The 25,514-nt window shown below is 35.8% G+C and overlaps 1 protein-coding gene across 4 annotated transcripts in view; it reads right to left on the bottom strand.

Annotated features, from left to right (window-relative positions):
- The window catches only part of CDK17 (cyclin dependent kinase 17), a 119,172-nt gene that overhangs the window by 33,585 nt on the left and 60,073 nt on the right, over positions 1–25,514 (bottom strand). For 3 of the 4 annotated variants that reach the window (XM_007165854.2, XM_057556381.1, XM_057556383.1), the window contains exons 2-5: positions 17,898–18,044; positions 8,541–8,705; positions 4,683–4,816; positions 1,925–2,050 (exon numbers count right to left, since the gene is read on the bottom strand). In XM_007165854.2, coding sequence (XP_007165916.1) covers positions 1,925–2,050; positions 4,683–4,816; positions 8,541–8,705; positions 17,898–18,015 — 543 coding nt within the window. In that variant the 5' untranslated portion in view covers positions 18,016–18,044. Of the gene's footprint in view, positions 1–1,924; positions 2,051–4,682; positions 4,817–8,540; positions 8,706–17,897; positions 18,045–19,127; positions 19,253–25,514 lie in introns of all 4 variants that reach the window. The other variant, XM_057556382.1, reaches the window with a different exon arrangement.

Below are 25,514 nucleotides of genomic sequence, written 5' to 3'. Positions count from 1 at the left end.
TAATTACAAGGGACTGAGTGAACTGATGAGGATGAGTATAATTTTTGTGACTTTCTGTCTGAATTAAAAAAAAAAAAATCCCACAAGGACTCAGAGGCAAAGAATATACAAATCAATTTTCACTGCAAAGTAAAGGAGCTGTTACAGTGGAGGATTACTGGACTGAATGTCAATATTATGACATAGTATGAGTGTGTTTCATGTTTGGTAATTGCAATCATTGTTGCTTTTGTTGTGGTCATCCATGTACAATGCTTGGTGTCAGTCTATTTATCTCTTGTAAAAATAAAATACAGTGTGTGTGTGTGGAAAAAAAAAAAAAAAAAGAAGAGGATATCTAAATGGCCAATAAATATTGGAAAGGTGTTCAACTTAAGGCATCAGGAAAATGAAAAATAAAACCACGAGATAGCACTATACACTCACAAGAAAAGTTAAAAACAATTTTTTTTAAAAAAGAAGAGACAATATCAGAAAATCGAATGGAGAGGGGCTTCCCTGGCGGCACAGTGGTTAAGAATCCGCCTGCCAATGCAGGGGACACGGGTTCAATCCCTGGTCCAGGAAGATCTCACATGCCTAAGCCTGTGCACCGAGCCTGTGCTCTAGAGCCCTCGAGCCACAACTACTGAGGCCCGCGTGCCTAGAGCCCGTGCTCTGCAACAAAGAGTAGCCCCCACTCGCCGCAACTAGGGAAAGCCTGTGCACAGCAACAAAGACCCAACGTAGCTAAAAATGAATAAATAAATAAATTAAAAAAAAAAAACTGCATGGAGAGCAACTAGAACTCTCATATACTGGTGATAGGAGTGTAAAATGGTATAATCACTTCGGAAACTATTTTGACAATACCTAGAAGAGGTGAACATATGCATATAATCTGATCCAACAATTCCACTCTTAGATATGCACCCAACAGAAATGCTTACATATGTTAACCGAAACACATGAACAGGAATAGTGATAGAAGCAATATTTGATCATAGCCAAAACTAAAAATAACTCAAATGTAAACGTCCATCAACAGAAGAGTGGATAAAATATAGCATACTCACACAATGGAATACCACACAACAAAAAGAACAAATGAATTACATAACCACATGCAATAACCTAAATGAAAAACAAGCACAACACTGAACAAAAGAAGTCAATCACAAAAGAATACACACTGCGTACATACATAATACATACATAATAGAATATTTATTGTATACTATATATATAAACTTGTATAAATACATTTTTATATATTTGAATAAAATGTATTTTAATAATTTGTATATTCATAATTATATAAAGTTCAAAAGTTTAAGAATAATCAGAAAAAGAATATCAAACGCATTTTTTAAATAAATAAGAATGTGTATGTAAATGAGAATAAAGAAGTCTTTCCTGATATTAAAACACTATAAACATAATATAATCAAAACAGTGGGAAACATATAAGTAAAACTAATCTTTGGCATTAGAAGGCAGGGATAATGGCTAAAGTTGAAGAAGTGAGGGTAGAAAGTGAACAAAGAAGTGACAGGACAGGTTTTCCGGGATTTTTGGAATTTCATTTATCTGGGTACTTGTTACACAGGTATGTTAACTTTACAAAAATTCATGGAGCTATCAATTATGGTTTATGTACTTTTCTGTATATCTAGTATACAGTAATAAATACTTACATATCTAGTACATATTCAGTTCATCTAGCATGTATCAGTAAAATTTACCAAAAAATAAAATATACCTTAAATTCTATTCCAATATAATATCTTTAAACTCTTAAGAAAGGAAAATGACGAAATCCAGAAAGCAACATAATATACTTTAGCTATTCAACAATTAAATATAAAAATTAATATAAAATGTTTGTACCCAGAAAATCAAACAACCAGATCTGATGGTGCAGATAGTAGACTTAAAAACTTACTAAGGAAGCTCTCCGAGACCTTCGGCTCATTGGTTGATCAAATGGTGGACTGTTTATCTGCAACTTTTCAAGATATCCATCAGGTATTCTGATATCCGCAGGCAGTGATAACCGCTTATTTAAATCCTTTAAAAAAGCAGGAAAAAAAAGATATTTGTAGGTAACCACAAACAGAAAAGACAAGGGCATTTTACTTTTGAATTCATGGGCTCTAATGTATTATTTCTTTTTTTTTTTTTTTTTTTTTTTTGGCTGTGTTGGGTCTTCGTTTCTGTGCAAGGACTTTCTCTAGTTGCGGCAAGTGGGGGCCACTCTTCATCGCGGTGCGCGGGCCTCTCACTATCGCGGCCTCTCTTTTGTTGCGGAGCATAGGCTCCAGACGCGCAGGCTCAGTAGTTGTGGCTCACGGGCCCAGTTGCTCCGCAGCATGTGGGATCTTCCCAGACCAGGGCTCGAACCTGTGTCCCCTGCATTGGCAGGCGGACTCTCAACCACTGCACCACCAGGGAAGCCCTAATATATTATTTCTTAGTGATCAATAACTATAAAGTTTTATTGCAATTGTAAAGTTACCCACATTGATTATATATAATATACTGAATGCCAATGTATTTATTTACTGTAAGCAAAAGTATACAATATAGTTTAACAGAAATGGTATTCTACAACCCAGTTATTTCTGAGTCCCTTCACTGATAAATTCAACAAGGAAATAATTTTGACATTATTATACCATAGTAAGAATAGGCAAAGTCTACCACAAAATGCGATTGGTTTAAATAACCAAGTGGATATTGTATGATTTTGCATGCAACACAGTGAGACAGTTGAAATATTTTATTATTGCTATGCCAATGGAAAGAAGTAAGTAAAAGGCATTTCTATTTCACTGTACTATGTGAACTGGGAGAAACATAAAAAGAGATCTTGCCTATATTATCACACCAAGAAACATAAATCCTTTAAAAATAAATCCCAACTGTTCAAAATAGTAACCAAACCATGAAACAAAATTGAGATGTATAGGAATTGTATACATATTTATTGAGATATATGGCTTAAGTATAGATTTATATCATGTTCTCAAATGATAAGAGAAATAAAATGATGATAATCCTCCCATATTAGTTTTATGTTTTACATAACCCTAAACAAATCACAGTCAGATTATTCTTGGAACGAAACAAAATGTTTACAATTTATCTAGAAGAATAAATAGAAAATATCCAGAAACATTCTCAAATAAGTGAAAGTATATATGTGGGGGTGCGTGGGTGTTAAGAAAGAAGTCTTTCCAGATACTAAATTATACAATAAAAAAAACATAACCAAGAATGTGTCTCTTTGGGGGAAAAAAAATATATAGCTCAATGGAAGAATGAGAAAGTCCAGATATAGATCCTAATATTAAATAAAATTTTTAAACATATGATAAAGAAAATCACATATATGGTGAAGAAAAATAAGAAATATTATTTTTATTACTATTTTTTTAAATAAATTTATTTATTTTATTTATTTATTTTTGGCTGCGTTGGGTCTGTTGCTGCGCCCAGGCTTTCTCTAGTTGTGGCGAGCGGGGGCTACTCTTCATTGCGGTGCACGGGCTTCTCATTGCCGTGGCTTCTCTTGTTGTGGAGCACAGGCTCTAGGCACACAGGCTTCAGTAGTTGTGGTACGCGGGCTCAGTAGTTGTGGCGCACGGGCTTAGTTGCTCCGTGGCATGTGGATCTTCCCGGACCAGGGCTCGAACCCGTGTCCCCTGCACTGGCAGGCAGATTCTGAACCACTGCGCCACCAGCGAAGCCCTTTTATTACTATTGTGATATAATTTATACAGTGATATGAAGAGATATCAAGTTGATTTCAGTAGTTGAAAATGCTATTTTTACCATTTAGAAACTGGTATTGTTTTCTGTAACTGATTCAGAAGCAATCTTTGATCATTGAAAATACAGTCAACCAATAGGATAAATACCCTAATCATCATTAACTCAACAGCACTCAAAAAATAACAATATTCTTATTTTAAAACATGTTCAATTTTTTGGAGAAAATTATTTTAATCTACAATATATATGGAAATAACAACATTCATAATCAACTTCTCTCCTCAAGGTTATACATAACATTGACAAAGAAAAGGAAATGAGCTCTTCATCCTTTTACATGGAGAAATAACTTATATGTGCTACAGAGATCAGTAGGTATAATAAACCATAAAGGAAGTGATATCCATATTTATAATATAAAGCAAGGGAAAAATATCTGGCGCTTATTTTATGTATACCTTTTGAAATCTGAAATAAAATATTTATAAAATTTGTAGTATCTCGATGAATCTCAAAAATATAATTAAAATATTTTCTACAAAGAAGACTTTCCTAATGTATCATCCTGGATTTCTGAAACTTTTGAAAATCCACATATCCCTTACAGAGACCCTACATAGTATTTTGCAGAACGTTTAAGTATAATTAATGTATACTTGCCTTGGTATAGTAGATAATTAGAAAAAAATAATATTCACAGACTAGTTTTTGCTAATGCAAAGAAACAACTTTCTTACAGGTGTCACTGCCCTCATCAACATTTTCAAATAGGCATTTATTCTGTTTGACATATATATATATATATATATATATATATATATATATATATATACGTATATATATACACACACATATATATATGCATATTTATACATATATATTTATACACACAAACACAGGCATATTTGTATTTTTTTAAATGGTACCTCCATTGAGATCCGTCTATGTATACGATTTCTAAGACAAACACCCGTAGGTGACTGGACTTCATCAGATGATGTCCCAGAAGCTTGGTCACTCTCACCATCTGATCCCATTTTTAGATTTTCATGAACAATATCTGTATCAGAAAATGAAACATTATTTATCTTAGAAGAGATGTATTAAATTCTACTATATCACTTAATTTATTATCACCACAGGTAAGATGTAGACAGCCAACACATAAAAATCATAGCATAAGAAGTCTTTTACATGCTGGGTACCATAGGTGTGCAGTTAATAAAAACTGCACACTTAGAACAAATGTCCTAAAACAGTAGTATAAATCCTTTTATGCTCTCAGATTATGAAAAGTTATTTTAAAAAACTAACACTCAAGTTATTACCAAGAGTTGAATATTAAAATTAGAGACCAAAAATAACACTTGAGGATTATCTTAGTCAATTCTCTTTATTTTCCAGATCTGGAAACTGAGACCTTGAAAGGTTAAATGACTTTCAAAGGTCACAGAGCTTAAAGGCAGAGCTAAAATAGAAACCTGGTCTTTTATTTAGTTTAGTATTCTTTCCATGAAATAATGGGCTATTGGGTCTATAGCCAAATGAACTGGTTCTTTGAATATTCTTTTTAAAAACTGTTTTACAGCTACTAATGCAGCTTCCCACCCCCCTGTGTTAAAAAACAACAATTCAAAAAGTATTCACTGAGTATCTACTTTGTATCATAACTACAAAACAAGTACCACAAAATCTACTGGGGGCCAAAACATATTTCACCTACAGTACAAGGTGGATTATGATATTTTTTAAATAGGGATAAAAGATAAATGGGAGTAGAGGGGAGGGAGATTAATTCTATTTGGGAATATTAAAAACAAACTTGTATACTTGTGTATCTGCTCATAAATTTGCATTGGTCAATCATCCTCTAATTCATCTAGAGCAGCCCACCAGAAACAAATGCTAGATCTCAAACACATCTCTTACCACCAGTTCTCTCCACAGAATTATTCACTCTCCTGAAAGCATCATGTTGTTTCACACTGCAGTGCTTTAACAAGCTTTTTTTTTTTTCTTATCTGTAAGAGCTGCCTTTCTTCATTTTATCAATTCGGTGAACCCATTCTTCAAAACTATGCACATATGTCATCAGCACTCAGTGAAGTCTTTTCTACTCTCAGACACAGATGACTACTGTACCCACACCTGGCACACCTACTGCACCGAAGAGCATTTTTTTGGTTCACGTTATTTTATACCAAGTTATGAGATCCTTGGGGGAAGAATTTGGCTTATTCACTTTTCTATTCCTAGAACCGAACAAAGTTCATGATACTTAGTAGGTGGCTCAACAAATATTCTACTGAATTAAATATTAACTAAAAAGAATCAAAGAATGGACTAAACAACTGGACTTTTTCTTTCAAATGAAATGTTATATGATATATCAACGTGTAAAATAAATATAGTATTTCATAATTATAAATTTGAGCTTTTAGTTAACATTTACTTATACAAATGTAAGAACTGTTTAAATTAACAAAAAAATTGAACTCCAGGGTCTCATCAAATCAGTCTTAGAATTCATACATTTCTGTATTTTGTCTTGGTAACACATTATTGAGAAAATTCTTATTCACACTGATAAGCAGCTGCAAATAGTAATAATGGTTTTTAATAAGCCAATATGTAATTTAAGAATATACTTCAATGACACAGAGATTTCTGGAGAAATTTTATCCCATCTGAACAAAATATTAACATGGCAGTGAAAGTCAATGTATTTATTGGGTGACTGATTCCTAATCCAATGGTATTTAATACATCTGAAGCCAACCATTCTTTTCTGCCACACTTTTAAAATGTTAAAGATAATTAATTTAACCATGCCTTCCACTTCCAGCAAAATTTAAAAATCTTCCTTCCTCAAGGAAATGTTGAATAAAAATATACTTTAAAATGTATAGCTAAGTTTGCATGAATATATGTTTAATACCTAGGAAGCAAAGACAAAGAGAGAACTGAAAGTCCAAAGTTGTTACGCAAAAACTGACTGTCACTTTCTTGGGATGGGCTTCTTATCTTGGTAAGAATGTGCTTGGATTTAGCAGCCACACTGAGATAAAAGATGAAGCCTCGGGTGTCCCACTTACAAATGAGAGCTCCTTTAGAAAGGCACGAGACTCTCAAAGAGCTACATCTTCAATAAAAGGCAGACTTTAAAAAGAAATCTGCTCTTCTGCATGAGGACTACAAAGGAGCATATTAATCTCAGACCATGAATAAATACTTGAGTAGCATCTGACTCAACCAAGAAACAGCTCATGTCATTACCGAGCAAGTATAGTTCCGACATGAATACCAGTTGGTATTTTCATTTCCGTCAACAAGACAAAAGTGAAATGACGGAGGCTTATGTCAAGACTTTACTCATTTGTCACTGGTATGAGCAACTTCTTTTCTTAATCAGGTAATAGTTTTTGAGTAACTGAAGAATATTTACTTCTCAAATGGCTCAATTTTTGTGTAATTCACAATGTAACAGCTACAAACAGACAACACACTTTTAAATTTAACCTGCATTACTAACATTTTCAACATCACTTTCTTAAGTTTAGACCAAGGATCAGCATATGTGACCTGTTTTTTGTATGGCCCTGAGCTAAAAATGGTTTTGGCATCTTTAAAGAATTATTTTAAAAAGAAGATTATGCAACAGACCATATATGGCCCACAAAACCTCAAAAATTTTTACTGCCTGGCCCTTTACAGAAAAAATTTGCCAACCCCTAGTCTAGACAATCAAGAGAACAATAAATTAAGCCCTGATTTGAAGTGTTTTCCAATTTCTGTGGGGTAAATACTCCGTTCATGGCCAACCTCAAGCTACCCACATGGCATCACTGAACATGCAGTTGGGAAATGGGCACACCATGACACAGTATTTTGACTATCCAGATATAATAGAAATAAATAACCCCCAAAGCACAGACAACAGTAAAGTGTAGCAAAATAATTAGGAAATAATGACTTTTGAGTATTCATTACCTTTGTTTTTAATTTAGTTTACTTAATTGTAAGTGTATATAATTTAAATTTTAATAATGGCTATGTTTAACAATCAGCTTGCAAAATTTCTGAAAATTTTAACCATCATCTCTCATGAACCACTGTAAGCCACAGACAAAACCCCCCTGTAGATAATAAGCTCATCCTCCGAGAATTAACAAAACACATGAGAAAATAATCTACTATGGCTAGAGTAAGCAGATAAAGCAAGCAGCAGAATAAAACCCTCAGGAACTTCAGTAAATATAATTATGCCATAAGACTATAAAATAATTATACTTAAAATTATTTTTAAAAAACATGATAAATAAATAAGAAACCATCAAAAAAGACCAGAGAAATAAACAGAAACTTGCAGATACATATTTTTCCTAGATATTTAAAATGACACAGTGGTGTAAGAATAACAACTCAGGTAATCATCATATATACTAATTATTACAGTAAGCTATCAAATGGTGATAATCTGGAGTTACTACGTATGACCCTAAATTAAGCACCATCTCAAACTGCTATTCATCTTGAAATCCTGCATCCACCTCTTAAGGGCTTTGTTTTCTTGCTGGTGGACAGATTTTCAAATACTACTCCTCTGTAGCGTCAGCACTACTGCCTCTCTAGACCCTTCCATCTTTCTGCTCTCTCTCTTATTCTCAACTTGATTTTTACCTTACAAAAAAAACTAGATAATAAAGGCTGGCTGACTTGCATACAACTAAAACCTAGCTATGGACATAAGCTACAGTCAGAAAATTTTTTAAAAAACAAATTACCTAATCTGCTTCCATTTCTGGGCATTGCCATGAAGGAGCCAAGGCTTCCTCCAATAACGCTATGTGGTCTCCGCAATGGAGGCTTCTTGAAGGACCCTGTGTACTGGTGGAGGAAGGAATGCATACTGTGAGAGGTTGGAGGTCTGCCATTCTTCACGATAGGCTCTGTGGTTCACAGTATCCAAAAATCATTCCATCCAGGATCACATGAGAAGGATTGAGAAAGCAAGAGAGAAAACAAAACAAAAGATTATGATAGAGATCGTTACATTTAACCTCATTTCTTTGGCTATGTATATAAAGTACTAGAATTAAAATAATTTCTATGATAAAATACAGAAAATTCTTCACTATTTGGAATTGATCTAGTAACTTAATTACCGATTTTTAATATAGTCGAAATTGGTTAGCAATCACAAAATTACTAATATAGCCCAAAGATTTTTGATCTGTTTATTTTAATACATCTCAAGACTGTTTCCATAATTCTACGTTTACTGACTGCCTCATATAGGTTTTATGATTAGGCATGCTATAGAATATAAAAGACATGGTCCTGGCCTGAAGTAACTTATATCCCTACTTGCTAGACATTCAAAAAAGTATGTCAAGTTAGTAAATAAAACAGAAGTACTTAAGTACAGATCAATATAGAAGTTCTGAAATTTATTACCCCAAATTTGGAATTTTTTACTATAAAGAGTTTTTTAAAAAAACATAGGCCTATAACCACGCGGAAACATTACAAAAATACTTAAAAATTATTTAATTCTAAATGGGGGAAATCCTGTTTTATGTTTATAGGGAATCTCATGACGCCTTTCCACCTCCAAAGACGAGCTTTGATAACTGTTAAGGACATGAAGTCTTCTGTGACACACAATCAGTCTTTGTATTAGAATTACGTTTTTACTGGTAGTAGTCAGGAATTTTAAAAGGAAGTGGGCTTCTCTGAGTATCTTCTCCTCTAACATGCAGCTGGCTCTTCTTTTGTAGCTAATAATCAGGAGTAAGGATTATTTCCTGATGAGGAGATTCCTCTACATGTAAAGGTTTATCAGACACAGAGAACAACTGGCAGGACCGGGTGGTTCAGATCCACAGAACAAGAAAGACCACGGCACGGGCTTATGAAAAATGAGCCAAGAAGGCCACTGGGCTTGCGCCTCGACTAATAATGGCTGCCTAAAAGGAGGAGAGAGATGGAGGATGGGGCAAAAGGGCCCTCAAGGATCACACAAGGCCTAGGTCATCTACTCTGGGTAGAACACCAGACTGGAGGTAGGGGAAATGCATAACTAGTAATGCAGAACATCAGTCCATGTCCCATGCCTATACATTCCCTGGCAGTAGCTAGCTGATCAAAGATTTGGGGATCTTAACCTAAGCCTAGCAAAACAAACAATGATTTAATAATGAATGGGGAGAGGGTATCTATCATAAACATATAAACTAGTTACAAACACTCAGGGATACAGGCTAGAACTATAAGAAACATCTTCTCTTTCTAGGTTATAATATTTCATATCTGGAATCATAATATATAAATATTCTGCCTAGAGACATTTGTTTTAGTTGCTCTCTGAAGTTATCCTGGGAAACATAGCTTTAAAGTGCTGGGGAATATTGCAAAAAAACAAAACAAAACAAAAAACAGAGATCATAAATAAATTCAATTATTCAGGGGATATTTATTGTGTGTTTACCATTTGACAAGCACTCTTCCAGGCCCTGGGCATGAAGAGGTAAACAAAACAAACAAGGTACTACTCTTTGAAACTATAAAATCTATTGAAGGGGAAAAAAGATAACTAATAAATAAGAAAAATATCAGATAATGACAGGTAATGTGCAAAAGATTAAAATAGAGAGATGTAGTAGAAAATAAATGAGTGGTTATTTTACACTGGAATATTGAAAAAAGTTCTCTCTGTAGAGGTATTTGCAAAAGAAGTATAAATGCAAGAAAGAGCCAGTCATAGGAAGATGGGTGAGTGGTGGGTTAGAAGATATTCCAGACAAAGGGAAAAGCTACTGCAGAAGTCAGCATGTGGCAAAGAGTTTGACTTATTAGAGCAATGGTCCTCAAACTTTAGCATGTTTCAGCATCACCTTCAAAGACTTGTTAAAACACAAGATTTCTGGGTCCCACCCCCAGACCTCCTGATTCAGTAAGTCAGGCATGGAATCCAAAAATTTGCATCTCTAACAAATTCCCAGGTGATGCTGATGTTACTCATCCAGGGGTCACACTTTGAGAACCACTGCATCAGAGAAACAGAAAGAAAGCAAATGTAGCTATAGTAATAATTGTGGGGGGAACAGTGTTATTAAGTAAGATCAGAGAGAGAAGCAGATTTATATGTCACCACAGAAGTCTAAATTTCACTCTGAGATTGGAAGCAGTTATGGTAGCTCTGAAACAGGAGGTAATATGATCTGATTCATGTTTTAAAAATATCACTCTGAGGGGTCAGGGATAGTGGGAGGTAAGGAGGCAGGGACGACTTATAAAGGGGTAGCATGCGAGGGGTTCTCTTTGTGGCAACTGAGTAGCTCTTTATCCTGACTGGTGGTTACATGAATCCACACGTGATAAAATGACATAGAACTATATTCACGTTTTATTCCAATGATAATTTCCTGTGTTTGACAATGTTCTATAGTCACAGAATGTGTAACCAAAAGGTGGGGGGGGGGGGTACTGAGAGAAGTTACAAGTAACCTCTCTGTACTACCTTTGCAACTTCCTCTGAATCTATTAATTATTAAAAAATTTAAAAAGTTTTAAACATCACTCTGGTTGCTGCTGGAGAACATATGATAGGAAAACAACAGAAGGGAAACAGGAGGAGGAGACTATGGTATAGTACTCGAAGCAACAAATAATGGTGGCCTGGACTAGGATGAAGAGAAGCAGGCAGATTTAGGATATACTACACAAAGGCAGAACCAGAAGGCCAGCAGACATGGCTGCAAAATTACTTTCATACATACTCTCCGCACCCCACCACAGCTTTTAGTGATAACCTACATTAAAAATATTTATCCAAAGAAAAATTTTAAATCTCCAATAGAGCGACTGTTAAAAATATATGAAATACAATATGTGAAAGGACAATTGGAATCATGTATCAAGTATGCAAATGATTATCATTAACAGTGAGTTTTTGAAAGTTATTTATGTAGTAAATATATAGGAAACTACAACGGTAGAGGAGGGAAGAAAGAGTAAAAGAGAAAATAATCAAGGATAATTCCTGGATTTCTAGCTTTAAGTGGTTTAGGTTAAGTGAGGGAAGTTGGAGTAGAAGCTGATTTGGCGGGGGAAGGAAATCAAGATCAGTGATTTGGTCATATGTATTAAATTTAAGGTTCTTATTAGACATCTATGTGGAGAAGCCAAGTAAGCATTTCGATATGAATCTAAAGATCCAGAAAAAAATCCTGACTAGAGAGACAAATTTCGGTGTAGTCAGCATTACATAGTAGCTGAAGTCATAGGACTAGATGAGGTCAAATATTCACACATTTCAAGATTATGACAGCAATTAACTGGATGGTTCAGTAAGATAATAATACTCTGTATTTTAAAAAGAAGTGGAAACCTTTAAGGCATTATACTAAATGAAATAAGTCAGATACAAGAGGACAAATAGACAAAGGAGAATAGTGGTTACCAGGTCCTGAGGGGAGAGGAGAATGGGGAATTACTGTTTTGTTTTTTTTAAATTTTTATTTTATATTGGAGTATAGTTGATTTACAATGTTGTGTTAGTTTTAGGTGTACAGCACAGTGATTCAATTAAACATATACATGTATCCATTGTTTTTCAGATTCTTTTCCCATATAGGTTATTACAGACTATTGATCTGTTTTCTTTTTTTTTTAATTAATTAATTAATTAATTAATTTTTGGCTGCATTGGGTCTTCGTTGCTGCGCGCAGGCTTTCTCTAGGTGTGGCGAGCAGGGGCTACTCTTGGTTGCGGTGCAAGGGCTTCTCATGGTGGTGGCTTCTCTTGTTGCAGAGCACGGGCTCTAGGCACACAGGCTTCAGTAGTTGTGGCTCACAGGCTCTAGAATGCAGGCTCAGTAGTTGTGGCACGCAGGCTCAGTAGTTGTGGCACATGGGCTTAGTTGCTCTGCAGCATGTGGGATCTTCCCGGACGAGAGCTCGAGCCTGTGTCCCCCTGCATTGGCAGGTGGATTCTCAACCACTGCGCCACCAGGGAAGTCTGGAATTACTGTTTAATGCGTACAGTGTTTCAGTCTGGGCTGATGAAAAATTTCTAGATATGGTTAGTGGTGGTGGCTGCACAACAATGTGAATGTATGTAATAACACTAAAACTGTATGCTTCAAAATGGTTAAAATAGTAAATTACAGGTTATATATATTTTACCACAATATATTTTAAAAAGTAATGGAAATCTATATGAAAACCTGCAACTAGATCTTTCCTATTCTATAAAGTAATTAGTTCCAAGTAAGGATTTCCAATGATTTTTTAATATCATAACATGGCAATCATTAGATTCCACTAAGAAATTTATTTGACATCTTATTTATTTGGATATTCTGATTATGTGAACTACTATGATCAGGAGAACGAATTTCTTAGCCAACACCTCGTAGCCTTAACTCACTCCCTGGTTCCTAATCCTGCTCTTGTAAGCTCTCTTATTAACCCGATCCTATTCCAGACCCTACATACATCCAATGAAGTCTGTACTTTCAGCCTCATCCTCTCACAGACCTTGTGCTATTTGGAGGAGTTAGCACTACTTAGAATGCCCTGTCATCCACTATTGTCAAAAACTTTCACTGCTACCATGTAGTGTAGCGGTCCCCAACCTTCTTGGCACCAGAGACCGGTTCCGTGGAAGACAATTTTTCCACAGACAGGGGTCGGGTGGGGTGGGGGTGGGGGATGGTTCAAGCGGTAATGCGAGCCATGGGGAGCGATGGGGAGCAGCAGATGAAGCTTTGCTCACTTGCCCGCCGCTCACCTCCTGCTGTGCGGCCCGGGGGGGGGGGGGGGGGGGGTTGAGGACCCCGATGTATCAGATTACCAGGAGAAAGGGAGAAACCTGGAAATAAGACAAGGTCTCACAATATCCATAAAACTAGTCTTGTTAATTCTGAACAACACGATAAACTGTCCCAGTGCACAGACTGAAGAGTAAGGACAAGACACTGAATATCTGGAAAACTGGACCATTTCAATCTTTGCCTTTTGGGGTTTTTTTTTGTTCTTGTTATTGCTGCATTTGGAAGCCTCAAATAGTTTACGTATAATAAAACACTACTTTTGCCTTTCTATAAATATAATTGTGATCTATTCTCTTCATCATAATTAAATTGTCACCTGTCCTCCTCATCAAATCAATAATTTCAATACACTTCTCATTACAGAGTAAGGCTAACTACTTAAAGACAAAATCATGAAATATAACTTTCTGTATGTCTAAAATCATAATAAGACTTTTAGCAAGCAAATCAAGAATCTATGAGAAAAAGGTATTTTTCAGATGAACTGTTTTTACTGAGATGAAATTCACTAACATAAAATTAATCATTTTATTTGGTAGATGTACAATGTTGTACAACCATCACTTCTATTTAGTTCCAAAATATTTTCATCACTACCAAAGGAGACCCTGTATCTACTACGCATCACTCTGCATTCCCCCGTCTCCTGAGTCCCTGGCAACCACTTAGCTGCTTTTTGTCTCTGGATTTACCTATTCTGGATATTTCATATAAACGGAATCATAGAATATGTGACCTTTGGGATCTAGCTTCTTTCAGTTTTCAAGATTCATCCATATTGTAGCATGTATCAGCACTTCATTCCATTTAATGGTTGAATAATATTCCATTCCCAGAATATGTCACATTTTGTTTATACATTCATCTGTTGATGGACATTTGAGTTGTTTCCACCTTTTGGCTACTGTAAATAGTGCTGCTATAAATATAAACATTCATGTACAAGATTCTGTTTGAATACTTGTTTCAATTATTTGGATATATTCCTAGGAATGGAACTACTGGGTTATATGGTAATTCTATTTTTAACTTCTGAGGAACTGAGATGAATTAATGTTTGACATTTTTTTTTTAAATGAAATATTCAGTGCCTTCTCAATTACTAAAAAAAAAATCTGATGTGCTCAGAATTCTCTTTCCTTGAAAGTACTTTAGAAAAAAATGTTTCTTATACTTCAGTTTGTAAATTTTAGTGCAAAAATTTCATTTTATAATTAGGAAAAGCTGTATTAAGGCCAGTATGCTTAAATCAACCAAGTTTGCAAACTTTCAACGTAATTTTAACACACTAAATATAAATTCAAGATTCCTCTTTCCCTGGGTTCAATCCACCGATCAATCTGTAAACACACTAGCTTATCTAGAAAGGTACTCTAATGCGAACTATAATTACATTATACATTTATAACTGAGTTAAAGCCTTCACAGTATGACTCATAATTATCAAAATAGAGATAATAGCTCAAATTCTCTTTGGATCTGGAGGTAGAACATGTATGAGTGACAGTGTATGTACATTTTGATACACCAACTGTATCATATGCTTTATAATTTTTCCAAGATTTTTATAGTATTATCCCCATTTATGTGTACTTTCTCATTTGATTTGTCCTAGAATATGCATGATAGACACCTGCCTATATATAATGCAAGAGTAAGAGGATTCTGCTCATACAAGTGACTGAACAAAAGACAGGAGATCAAAAATTGGTTTAGTTTACTTAAGAAAGTTATAACTATATTCTTCCTCCTCAAGCCAGCATTGCCACTATATAGTTGTTAGACAAATATCACTTGCTTTACAAACTGGTTATAGCGTATGTGAGAAGATCTTTTAAAAAGTATAGTCTACCTCTTCTCATTCACTAAACCATATTCAGACACAGACTGTGTTTGTTACCAATCTTAGGAGCTTTTTACCTTTAAGATAAACTCCATAAAGAAAGAAAATGTTGGAACCAGCTATCAGGTACTGAAAGATAACCAAAAAGGTAAAGAATCTTTGTGAAAGCTGTCCCATGTGCTGTTGTTATACATAGGAAATAAGTAATAGCAGATATAACTCAGAGACAGCCTATGCTACCAGCACTCTCTGCAACCCAAGAGGAATCAATGTCTATTATGACATCTGCAAGTATTATTTCAAGTAATTCGAAAACCTTAAAGAGGAAACTCAGTAGTTTCTATTTTCTCTTCTTTACTAATTGTTAATGTTACTATTAGAATAAAAGTAAATTTTAAAGTATGTTCTACTTGAAAAAAATATTTTCAATGTTTCACCATTCATTATAAATTAAGCATGTTTTAAGACAATTAATACTAAAATATTCCAGGAAATATGCTATGAATCTAAAATATTAATTAGCTCTCCAAAAAGTATGTACATTTTCTTTGACTCACGCTCTTTCTTTTTTTTTTTTTTTTAAAGAGGTTTGTCTTGCAGTCAAATTCCCATCCAGAATGTGTTCCCAGAAAGCATCCATCAAGATGTATTCTGTGCTTACTTTGCTCCTGAATATCACTGGCAAATAGCTAGCAAGACTTGTGGATCATAAGAATGAATATACAGGGTTTAATTAATAACAAGAAATCAAAGGGGATCTGAGAGAGAATTAAGGATTTTTCTCCTGGCAAGAGGAATAAAAGTAAGACGTTATAATATCAGCTTTGAGATTTGATCCAAATGTAAAATATTTCCCTCCTAAAGTAAATTATATCCAAAGTATTATTTTAAATTTTCTACCAAACTCATCTATGTTTCCCCTCCTATATTATGAGCCAGATAACCTTGAGTAAAATAATGACCCTTCTGAGGAAGAGATAAACTGAAGCTTGGGTAGGATAAATTACTTACCCAGAGTCATGTAACTAATAAGTGTGTAAGTGTGTCCCAAATTCCAATCCATGACTTTTTTAAAAAATACATTTACTTATTTATTTTATTTTTGGCTGCGTCGGGTCTTCGTTGCTGCACACGGGCTTTCTCTAGTTGCGGTGAGTAGGGTCTGCTCTTCATTGCGGTATGCGGGCTTCTCATTACGGTGGCTTCTCTTGCTGTGGAACATAGGCTCTAGGCACGTGGGCTTCAGTAGTTGTGGCACGCAGGCTCAGTAGTTGTGGCACATGGGCATAGTTGCTCCACGGCATGTGGGATCTTCCCAGACCAGGGCTCGAATCCATGTCCCCTGCATTGGCAGGCGGATTCTTAACCACTGCACCACCAGGGAAGTCCCAATCCATGACTTTTAATTTAAAGTCCAGAGCACTTTCCATTATACCTTTCCCTCTCTCACAAGGACAGTTACATTTCATCCAGAGGGGGTGAGGGTATTCATGTTTTCACCAACTGCCATAAACCTCTAACAGAAGAACTTCAGGCAGAGGCAAGGAAGAGAATCTGCACATTATGACACACTGGCAGCCATTCCTGTAAGCTCCTTCCTGGTTATTACTATGACATCTCTAGGGCTATTTCAGTTTTGAATATGTAGACTTGTTCTATAGATTTCATCAGGATTTTGCATTTTAATCCATTCAATTTAACAAACTTTTTATTTCATATCCATATCTGTGTACTAACTACTTTACACTGTAAAAAGAACTGTCAAACTTGTGAAACATTATATGCCTATCTACTATAAGTGCTCTCAATACTATGGATAGATTCTTTGGTCAATATAAAATAAGAAAATAGTATGATTCACTCATATGATAAACCTTGTCGTCTATGTGGATAGTCAATATATGCATATATAATGTTCTAAAACTATGATGAGATTTCAAACAGGAATTTCACAAACTTTTTTTTTTTTTTGGCCACGCCGCATGGCTTGTGGGACCTTAATTCCCTGACCAGTGATCGAACCCAGGTCCTCGGCAGTGAAAGCACAGTGTCTTAACCACTGGACCACCAGGGAATTCCCAGGAATTTCACAAACTTACTATGCACTTTTAAGCTGTACTAACTTTGGTTATAAGAATAACAAAAATATTTAAATGTTAATTTAAAAATAGCTACTTAACAACTAGGATATTATACAAAGTATTCTTATTTAAGAACTAAAGAAAAATGGAAAGATAAACAGGATAGAGAATTCATCAGGGTTAGAGACCAGCTATAGTAACACTGTTCGAGTAAGAATGGAACATTCCAGTAAGCAAGCAAAAGTTATTGAACTAGGGAAGGAGGCAGAGAAATAAACAGAAGGAACCTACTGGGGACTAATCAGGAAAGTAAATTCACATTCGATTTATCATGTAATTCAATTCTCTCCTCCCCTTCCCTACCCCCTAAATATTTACCATTATCTTTGCTGCTGTTTTCTTCAATAGTCATTTGTTCAGCCAATTCAGACAACGATTCATCAATAGTCTGGCTTCCTCGAAGCGTGAGGGATAGCCTTCTCTTAAATTTTTTCATCCTATCAACTGAATGTGACTTGAAAAATCCTGAAAGAAGAGAACAGAATGAACATAAGATTAAAGCTATGAATATCTTACAGCTCCAGAAAAATGTTGTTCTCGATTTACTGGGAATCTTCAAAATAAGAATAAAATGAGGAATTCTCACGTCCATCAAACATCACAAAATCCAACCCTTCCTTAAAAAGATCCACTCACTTGAATTAATGCCATATTCATATAGCATCATCAGAAGAGCAAGAATTCTACAAAACTAAAGACTGAGATTTTAAGCATCACAACTAAACTTAGAAGGATTACAAATCTTCCTAAAATGAGCTTTGTAAAAACCAATTTAGTGAAAATATATCATTATTTTGATGTGTAGGTTCCATTATTATAAATATCAATCATCATATTGGAACCAGTCAGTGATATCTTTAGATATAACTGAGGGGATAAGACAGGTGAAAGAGGTGGGGTAGGGAGAGAATAAAGAATGATGCTTGACAATTTATTAAACAGCTCCAACAGAAATTTTCTTTTTTAACTTCTTATTTAGCCAATATATTGGGGGTTTGTTCTTCCCCCACCCTGGTCAGCTGTCAGGAGTCTCCTCCTATTATTATAACAATGACAAATTTTAGAAGGAAAAAATGAAAGTCAAATTAACAGGTTTCAAATGCCTACTCCATACTAGACACTTTCATGTCTCTGAATTCATTTAGTCTTCCTAATTCTAAAGAGCATACTATACTATCCCATTTTCACAAATAAGCAAACAGGCTCAAAGAAGTTCCCTGACAGAAGGCAAACAAACAATTATTGATAGAACTGAGATTTAAAGCTAAGATTACCATTTACCTTTTCCCCCACATTTTAACATCTCTGAAATCAGGATGTATCACAATTACAGTTAAGTCCCCTACATACGAATGAGTTCCATTCCAAGAGCGTGTTCGTAAGTCCAATTTGTTCCTAAGTCCAACAAAGTTATTAGCCTAGGTACTCAACTAACACACGCAGCTATATAGTACTGTACTGTAATAGGTTTATAATACTTTTCACACAAATAGTACATAAAAACAAACAAAAAATAAAGAAAACATTTTTAATCTTACAGTACAGTACCTTGAAAAGTACAGTAGTACAGTACAACAGTTGGCACAAAGGGGCTGGCATCGAGTGAACAGGCAAGAAGAGTTACTGACTGGAGGAGGGAGAGGTGGTGGGAACTGGCAGAGCTGAAGGATCATCTGCAATAGGAGATGGAGGGCAAGCTGCAGTTTCACTCACGCCTGATGTTGATGGAACACATTCGCATCTTTGAAAGTTCGCAACTGAAGGTTTGTATGTAGGGGACTTACTGTAATGGGATGTCAATTATAATTGACAGCTTTCTTTTTTCCTAGTAGTACATACACTAATGGTATAATTCATAGTGGAGTCTTGGATATGATCAGACAAGGTATTTGCTGCCAAAACCAATTCCTCAATTATTTACCTGTAACTTCTTTTCTAATTTACAGTCTTAATTGTGGTGAGCTAGTTTACCAGATTACCAAGCGTATTGCAACCATTACCTCAACTAAGAGCTTCTTCTAACTCCCCTATGCTAAAATACCTGTTTTACCATCCAGCTCTGGATATCTATTTTGAATCTGTAAGTATTTTGCTTATTTTCTCATCCTAGGGCTCTATTCCAAGTAGCTGAGTGTGCTGAACAAGTGAACTCTACATAAGATATTTATAATGAATAATTTTTGTTTGCTCAAAGGCTCGGGGTAGGGTACTGAATATAAATTTATAAGTGATAATATTATGTTTTACCAACTCTGTTTTACATACTTAAAGACAAATCAATGTTGCTGAATATTTTCTACTAACTAACCTTCCAGCTGACCTCTTTTCAGCTGTGTCTAAACTGCAGTTAAACCAATCTACTGGGTTCTAAATTTTAGTTACTGTATTTTCAATCCTAGAATTCCTATTTGATCCCTTTCTATAGATTCAAGTTCTCTACTGAAATTCTTCACCTTGCCATCTATTTTCATGACTAGGTTATAGTATTTTAAAGTTCTTGTCTATAACTCCAGAATTACACAACCTATGAATAACCTGCATAACCTGTTTCTACTCCTGGTTTTTCTCTGTTGGTCCTGTTGAATGCATAGTAATTTTTTTACTGAATACTACACATTGTACGTGAATGACTGTATGAAAATATGTAAGAAAAAAAGGAGAAGCTCTGGATGATGTTATTATCTTTTTCCAGAAAGGATTTAATTTTTTTCTAACAAGCAGTCAGAGTAAGAGATCACCTCAGTCCAATCAGGAACAGAGCTGGCTTGAGACTGAGTTTCAGATATTGTGAAGTCTGGCCTACTTCTGTTTGTTCCCACTCCTATGGTGTGGCCTTTCAAAAGATTCAAACTGCAAACCTAGGACTAAAACAACAACAAAACTATTGAAAGCTCCACTCAACTCCCTCAGTTGCTTTTTGCTCACCTCTCATACACTGCTCAACTTTTATCCTATTATCCAAAAGAGCTTAAGAGTTAGAAAATATCTCAAGAGGAAACCCAGCACAGGATACGTCTATTTCTCTTCTCTTCTGAATCTTTACTCCTGAAGTCTTGACTGACTCAGAAGAAGCTCTACGATGCCTTCAAACTGTATTTTTCCCTAGTCTGATAGGGAGCCTTAGTCTGATACAAGTTCCTCCCATCACAGGCAGAAATGGACGTTCAGATGTGGATTAAAGGAGATAATATATACTTTAGCAAACAAGGTGAATTTATAGGAGGCAGTCAGTAAACTTTAAGAGTTGATTCCAACTAAGAAACCTGTAACTATATGGATGTCCTAAATGCAAGATTCTTTACTTCTCAAAGTCAGCCTTTATATAGCTCTATCCTGACAGTCAATAATCCATGCCATTTGCTTAAAACATATTAGATATTTAAGGTGAATTGAGCTATCACCAATCTTCATCTACCCTTTTGTTTCTCTAAGAATTTATACTAGAGACACCCTCCTTTGTAAAGCTCCAGAATCATCCTGTGCAGTAAAAGGGGTAACTCTGCAAGCTTGGGGGGTTAAACTCTGCACATTCCAAAGAAAGGAATCACCTAAGACAAGCTCCTAGGAGATAACCTCTGACCCCTTGCAATATCCTGCCTGATAAATTTCTTTGTATACCTAAAATGTTGGGCCACACCAGATAATTTATATTAACAATGTGAATTATGGTAAATCCCTATCTTTGTATGCCTGGGGCTTTGGGCCACACCATATCAGCTCGACCTCAGTGGGGAGGAGGAATAAGGGAAACTGGAGACTAAGTAACTAAAGACAGTCACGTAGGTACTTCCATGCCTATGTAATTGACCCCTAAAAAAAACTCTGGACACCAAGATTCAGGTAAGCTTCCCTGGTTGGCACCACTTTGCCATGCTGTCATACAGGACAACTGGAGGAACGGAGCACTGTCATGCAACTCCATTAGGAGAGGATAACTGGAAACTCGCACCTGGTTTCTCTTGGACTCCACCCTATATACCCTTTCCCCTTTGCTGATTTTAATCTGTATCTTTTCACTGTAATAAAACATAATCATGAGTTTAACAGCTTTTCTCTGATTTCTGTGCCCTTTTAGCAAATTATCAAGCATGAGAGTATCTTAGGAACCCTCAACACACACTCCTTCAAGAAATCTGTGTGCCCAAACAAAAATCCCTAAGCGCTAGTAGCTCACAGTTACCAACTTTGTGACTCCAATTTTCTCAAACATAGTCAAGTGGTCACGAATGTCTACGTAACTATACAAACATCACCACTTCAGAATCTTGCACACCATTTTTGAAAGTTTGCTGACCATGTACCTGCCTCTTATTTTAGATGACAAATAAGGATAAAATAACAAACTATAACAGACGTTATTACAGAATTAATTCACATAACATGGTAACATCCCATTCTGACCATGTATGTGAAGAGTGGTCACTCCAAACTGCCTTGTACTGTAAATAAAAAATATGCACTGGATTTTAAAGACTTAGTATTTTAAAAGAACGTAAAAAGTCTATTGTTACATGCATAACATGATTTTTAAAAATTCTAGACATATTTGGTTAAGTAAAATTTATCAATATTTCTAAAACTAACTCTACTAATTAAATATACCTGCAAAATACTTTAAAATTCAGTATGGTGCTCACATTATATTTCTATTGGGCAATGCCACTATAGAGCGCCAAGTAAATCTTGATGGTTTTAAGTGGGTACAGAAAAGGGGGGGAAGGGAAATCACATAAGCCTTAACTTTTTCTTCATACAATGCTTTTGAACAATATATTAGGAGAAATTCTATGTGTTTATAACTCAGAACACTATGCATTTCCATCAAGAGTGAAGAAAATTCTAGTCTATAAAGTAACTAACTATATGTATTTTCTACTCTGTCAGGAATAAGAAAGACATTTCTAATTCATTAATAAGAGGTGCAGTGGTTAAGAATCCGCCTGCCAATGCAGGGGACACGGGTTCAAGCCCTGGTCCGGGAAGATCCCACGTGCCGCAGAGCAACTAAGCCCGTGCGCCACAGCTAACGAGCCTGCGCTCTAAAGCCCATGAGCCACAACTACTGAGCCCGCGTGCCACAACTACTGAAGCCCGGGTGCCTAGAGCCCATGACCCGCAACAAGAGAAGCCACCGCAATGAGAAGCCCGCGCACCGCAATGAAGAGTAGCCCCCACTCACCGCAACTAGAGAAAGCCCACGCGCAGCAATGAAGACCCAATGCAGCCAAAAATAAATTTATAAAAAAGAAAAACTTCATAATAAAACACATCGCATCCTCAAAAAGGTCCTATTTTTTATCTTCCATGCTATAACTGTAACCTTTTAATTAAGTCACAATGATCAGTAAACACAGATGTTAAGGAATTTCATCAACAATGCCTAGATCATTATTAAAGAAAAAACACTCCCAAATTAAAGATTCCTTGACATTTCTAATTATCTTTAAGAAGAATTATGCATATCAACTTTTTTGCCCATTAGGTTGAGGACAAAAACACATGCAATGCTACAATAAAACACCTTTTGTGAGTAAATATTACTATTTACATTAGCTTAAAGGTTAACTAATATGTACTGTATATTAATAAAGCAGTGCTAAATTACTGATTTCCTAAAACCAAAACCCTCGAGAGTAGGGTTAAAGGACTTCCCTGGTAGTCCAGTGGCTAAGACTCCACACTCCCAACACAAGGAGACCTGGGTTCAATTCCTGGTCAGTGAACTAGATCCCACATGACACAACTAAGAGATCGCAAGCTGCAACTAAAGATCCCGCATGCTGCAACTAAGACCCAGCACAACCAAATAAATAAATAATGTTTTAAAAAAACAGTTGGGGTAAAATATTTTTTCTATTTTAGCAAAAACTTTTATTTGGGATTGTTAGGATCTTTACACTGTCGTTTTCATGAAGATTAAGATATATTAACAGTAATTTATAGTGAGTGCTTAAATATTGTTTTATATTTAATTCATGCCACTGAAAAAGCTATTTTTACCTTAGAAGTAAATGTACTGTAATTTAAAATAAACCCTAAATAAAAACTCCACAATTGTTTGGTTTTAATATTTTAAAGACTTAGCTACCTAGAGAACAATTATAAATGCTCAAATTTCAACATAAGCTTTACCCTGCAAAGGGCTCTTTCCTGACCCTGACCCTCTCTATTCCTTTATCCTTAGTTGTTATTTTTTTTACTCACAGCACTTACCACATATATATAATACATATATATTCCATATATATACCCATTTGAATATATCTGTGTGCATGTATAATACAAAACAACTTTTAGGGCTTCCCTGGTGGCGCAGTGGTTGAGAATCTGCCTGCCAGTGCAGGGGACACGGGTTCGAGCCCTGGTCTGGGAAGATCCCACATGCCGCGGAGCAACTAAGCCCGTGAGCCACAACTACTGACCCTGCGCGTCTGGAGCCTGTGCTCCGCAACAACAGAGGCCGCGATAGTGAGAGGCCCGCACACCACCAAGATGAAGAGTGGCCCCCGCTTGCCACAACTAGAGAAAGCCCTCGCACAGAAACGAAGACCCAACACAGCCAAAAATAAATAAATAAATAAATTTATTTTAAAAACAACTTTTATGCCTTTCTAGTTGTCAAAAAGATCTCCAGATTTTTGCCATAGCTAGATCAAATTTTAAAAGGTAAAGGGGCAATAAATGATACTCAGAATGACAATATAAACCCTGCCTCTTTCTCTTCCTCCCTCCCCCATATATATTTATATATATATATATATATATACACACACACACACACCCACAGAGCTGAAAATGTTCAAAAATCAGTTTCCAACTACAAGTGCTTAAAAGAAACATGTAACGTGTTAGCTTAATTTATCACCTAAAATTTGATCTGGGATTGCCTGCTGTACAATTAAGAAATTTTTTCATGTTTTTTTTTTTTTAATCCTGAAAATGTAACTACAAGCATACATAAGCATGCAGTAAAACAAAGTGCATCTTTATTGTACTTTGTTTTACTGCACAACAGATAATGTGTTTTTTACACTAATGGAAGGTTTGCAGCAACCCTGCAAGTCTACAGGTTCCATTTTTCCAACAGCATTCGCTGACTTCGTGTCTGTAACATTTTGGTAATTCTCAAAATATTTCAAACTTTTTCATTACTATTATATTTGTTGTGCTGATCTGTGATCAGTGATCTTTGATGTTACTATTGTTAACTGTTTTGGAGCACCACAAACCTCGCCCATCTAAGACAGTAAACTTCGTAAATGTTATATGTGTTCTGACTGCTCCACCCACCAGCGGTTCCCCCATCTCTCTCCCTCTCCTCAGGCCTCCCTATTCCCTGAAACACAATACTGAAATTAGGCCAATCAATAACCATACAATGGCCTCCAAGTGTGCAAGTGAGAAGGGTCGCACATCCCTCACTTTAAATCAAAAGCTAGAAATGACTAAGTTTAGTGAGGAAAGCATGTTGAAAGCCAAGACAAGCCAAAAGCTAGGCCTCTTCTGCCACACAGTTAGCCAAATTGTGAATGCAGAGGAAATATTCTTGAAGGAAATTAAAAGTGCTACTCCAGTGAACACCCGAATAAGAAAGCAAAATAGCCTTACTTCTGATATGGAGAAAGTTTTAGTGCGCTGGATGGAAGATCAAGCCAGCCACAACATTCCCTTAAGCCAAAGCCTACACCACAGCAAGGCCCTAACTCTCTTCAATTCTATGAAGCCGAGAGAGATGAGGAAGCTGAAGAAAAGTCTGAAGCTAGCAGAGGTCGTTGGTTCACTAGGTTTAAGAAAAGATGCTATCTCCATAACATAAAAGTGCAAGGTGAAGCAGCAAGTGTTGATGTAGAAGCTGCAGCAGGTTATCTAGAAGATCTAAGATAATTAATGAAGGTGGCTACACTACACAGCAGATTTTCAATGTAGACAAAAGAG

Source organism: Balaenoptera acutorostrata, chromosome 11 (assembly GCF_949987535.1).
Source record: "Balaenoptera acutorostrata chromosome 11, mBalAcu1.1, whole genome shotgun sequence".
Taxonomy (NCBI): domain Eukaryota; kingdom Metazoa; phylum Chordata; class Mammalia; order Artiodactyla; family Balaenopteridae; genus Balaenoptera; species Balaenoptera acutorostrata.
The sequence above is the reverse complement of the archived record's forward strand: the minus strand, read 5'-3'. Positions and strand labels throughout refer to the sequence as shown.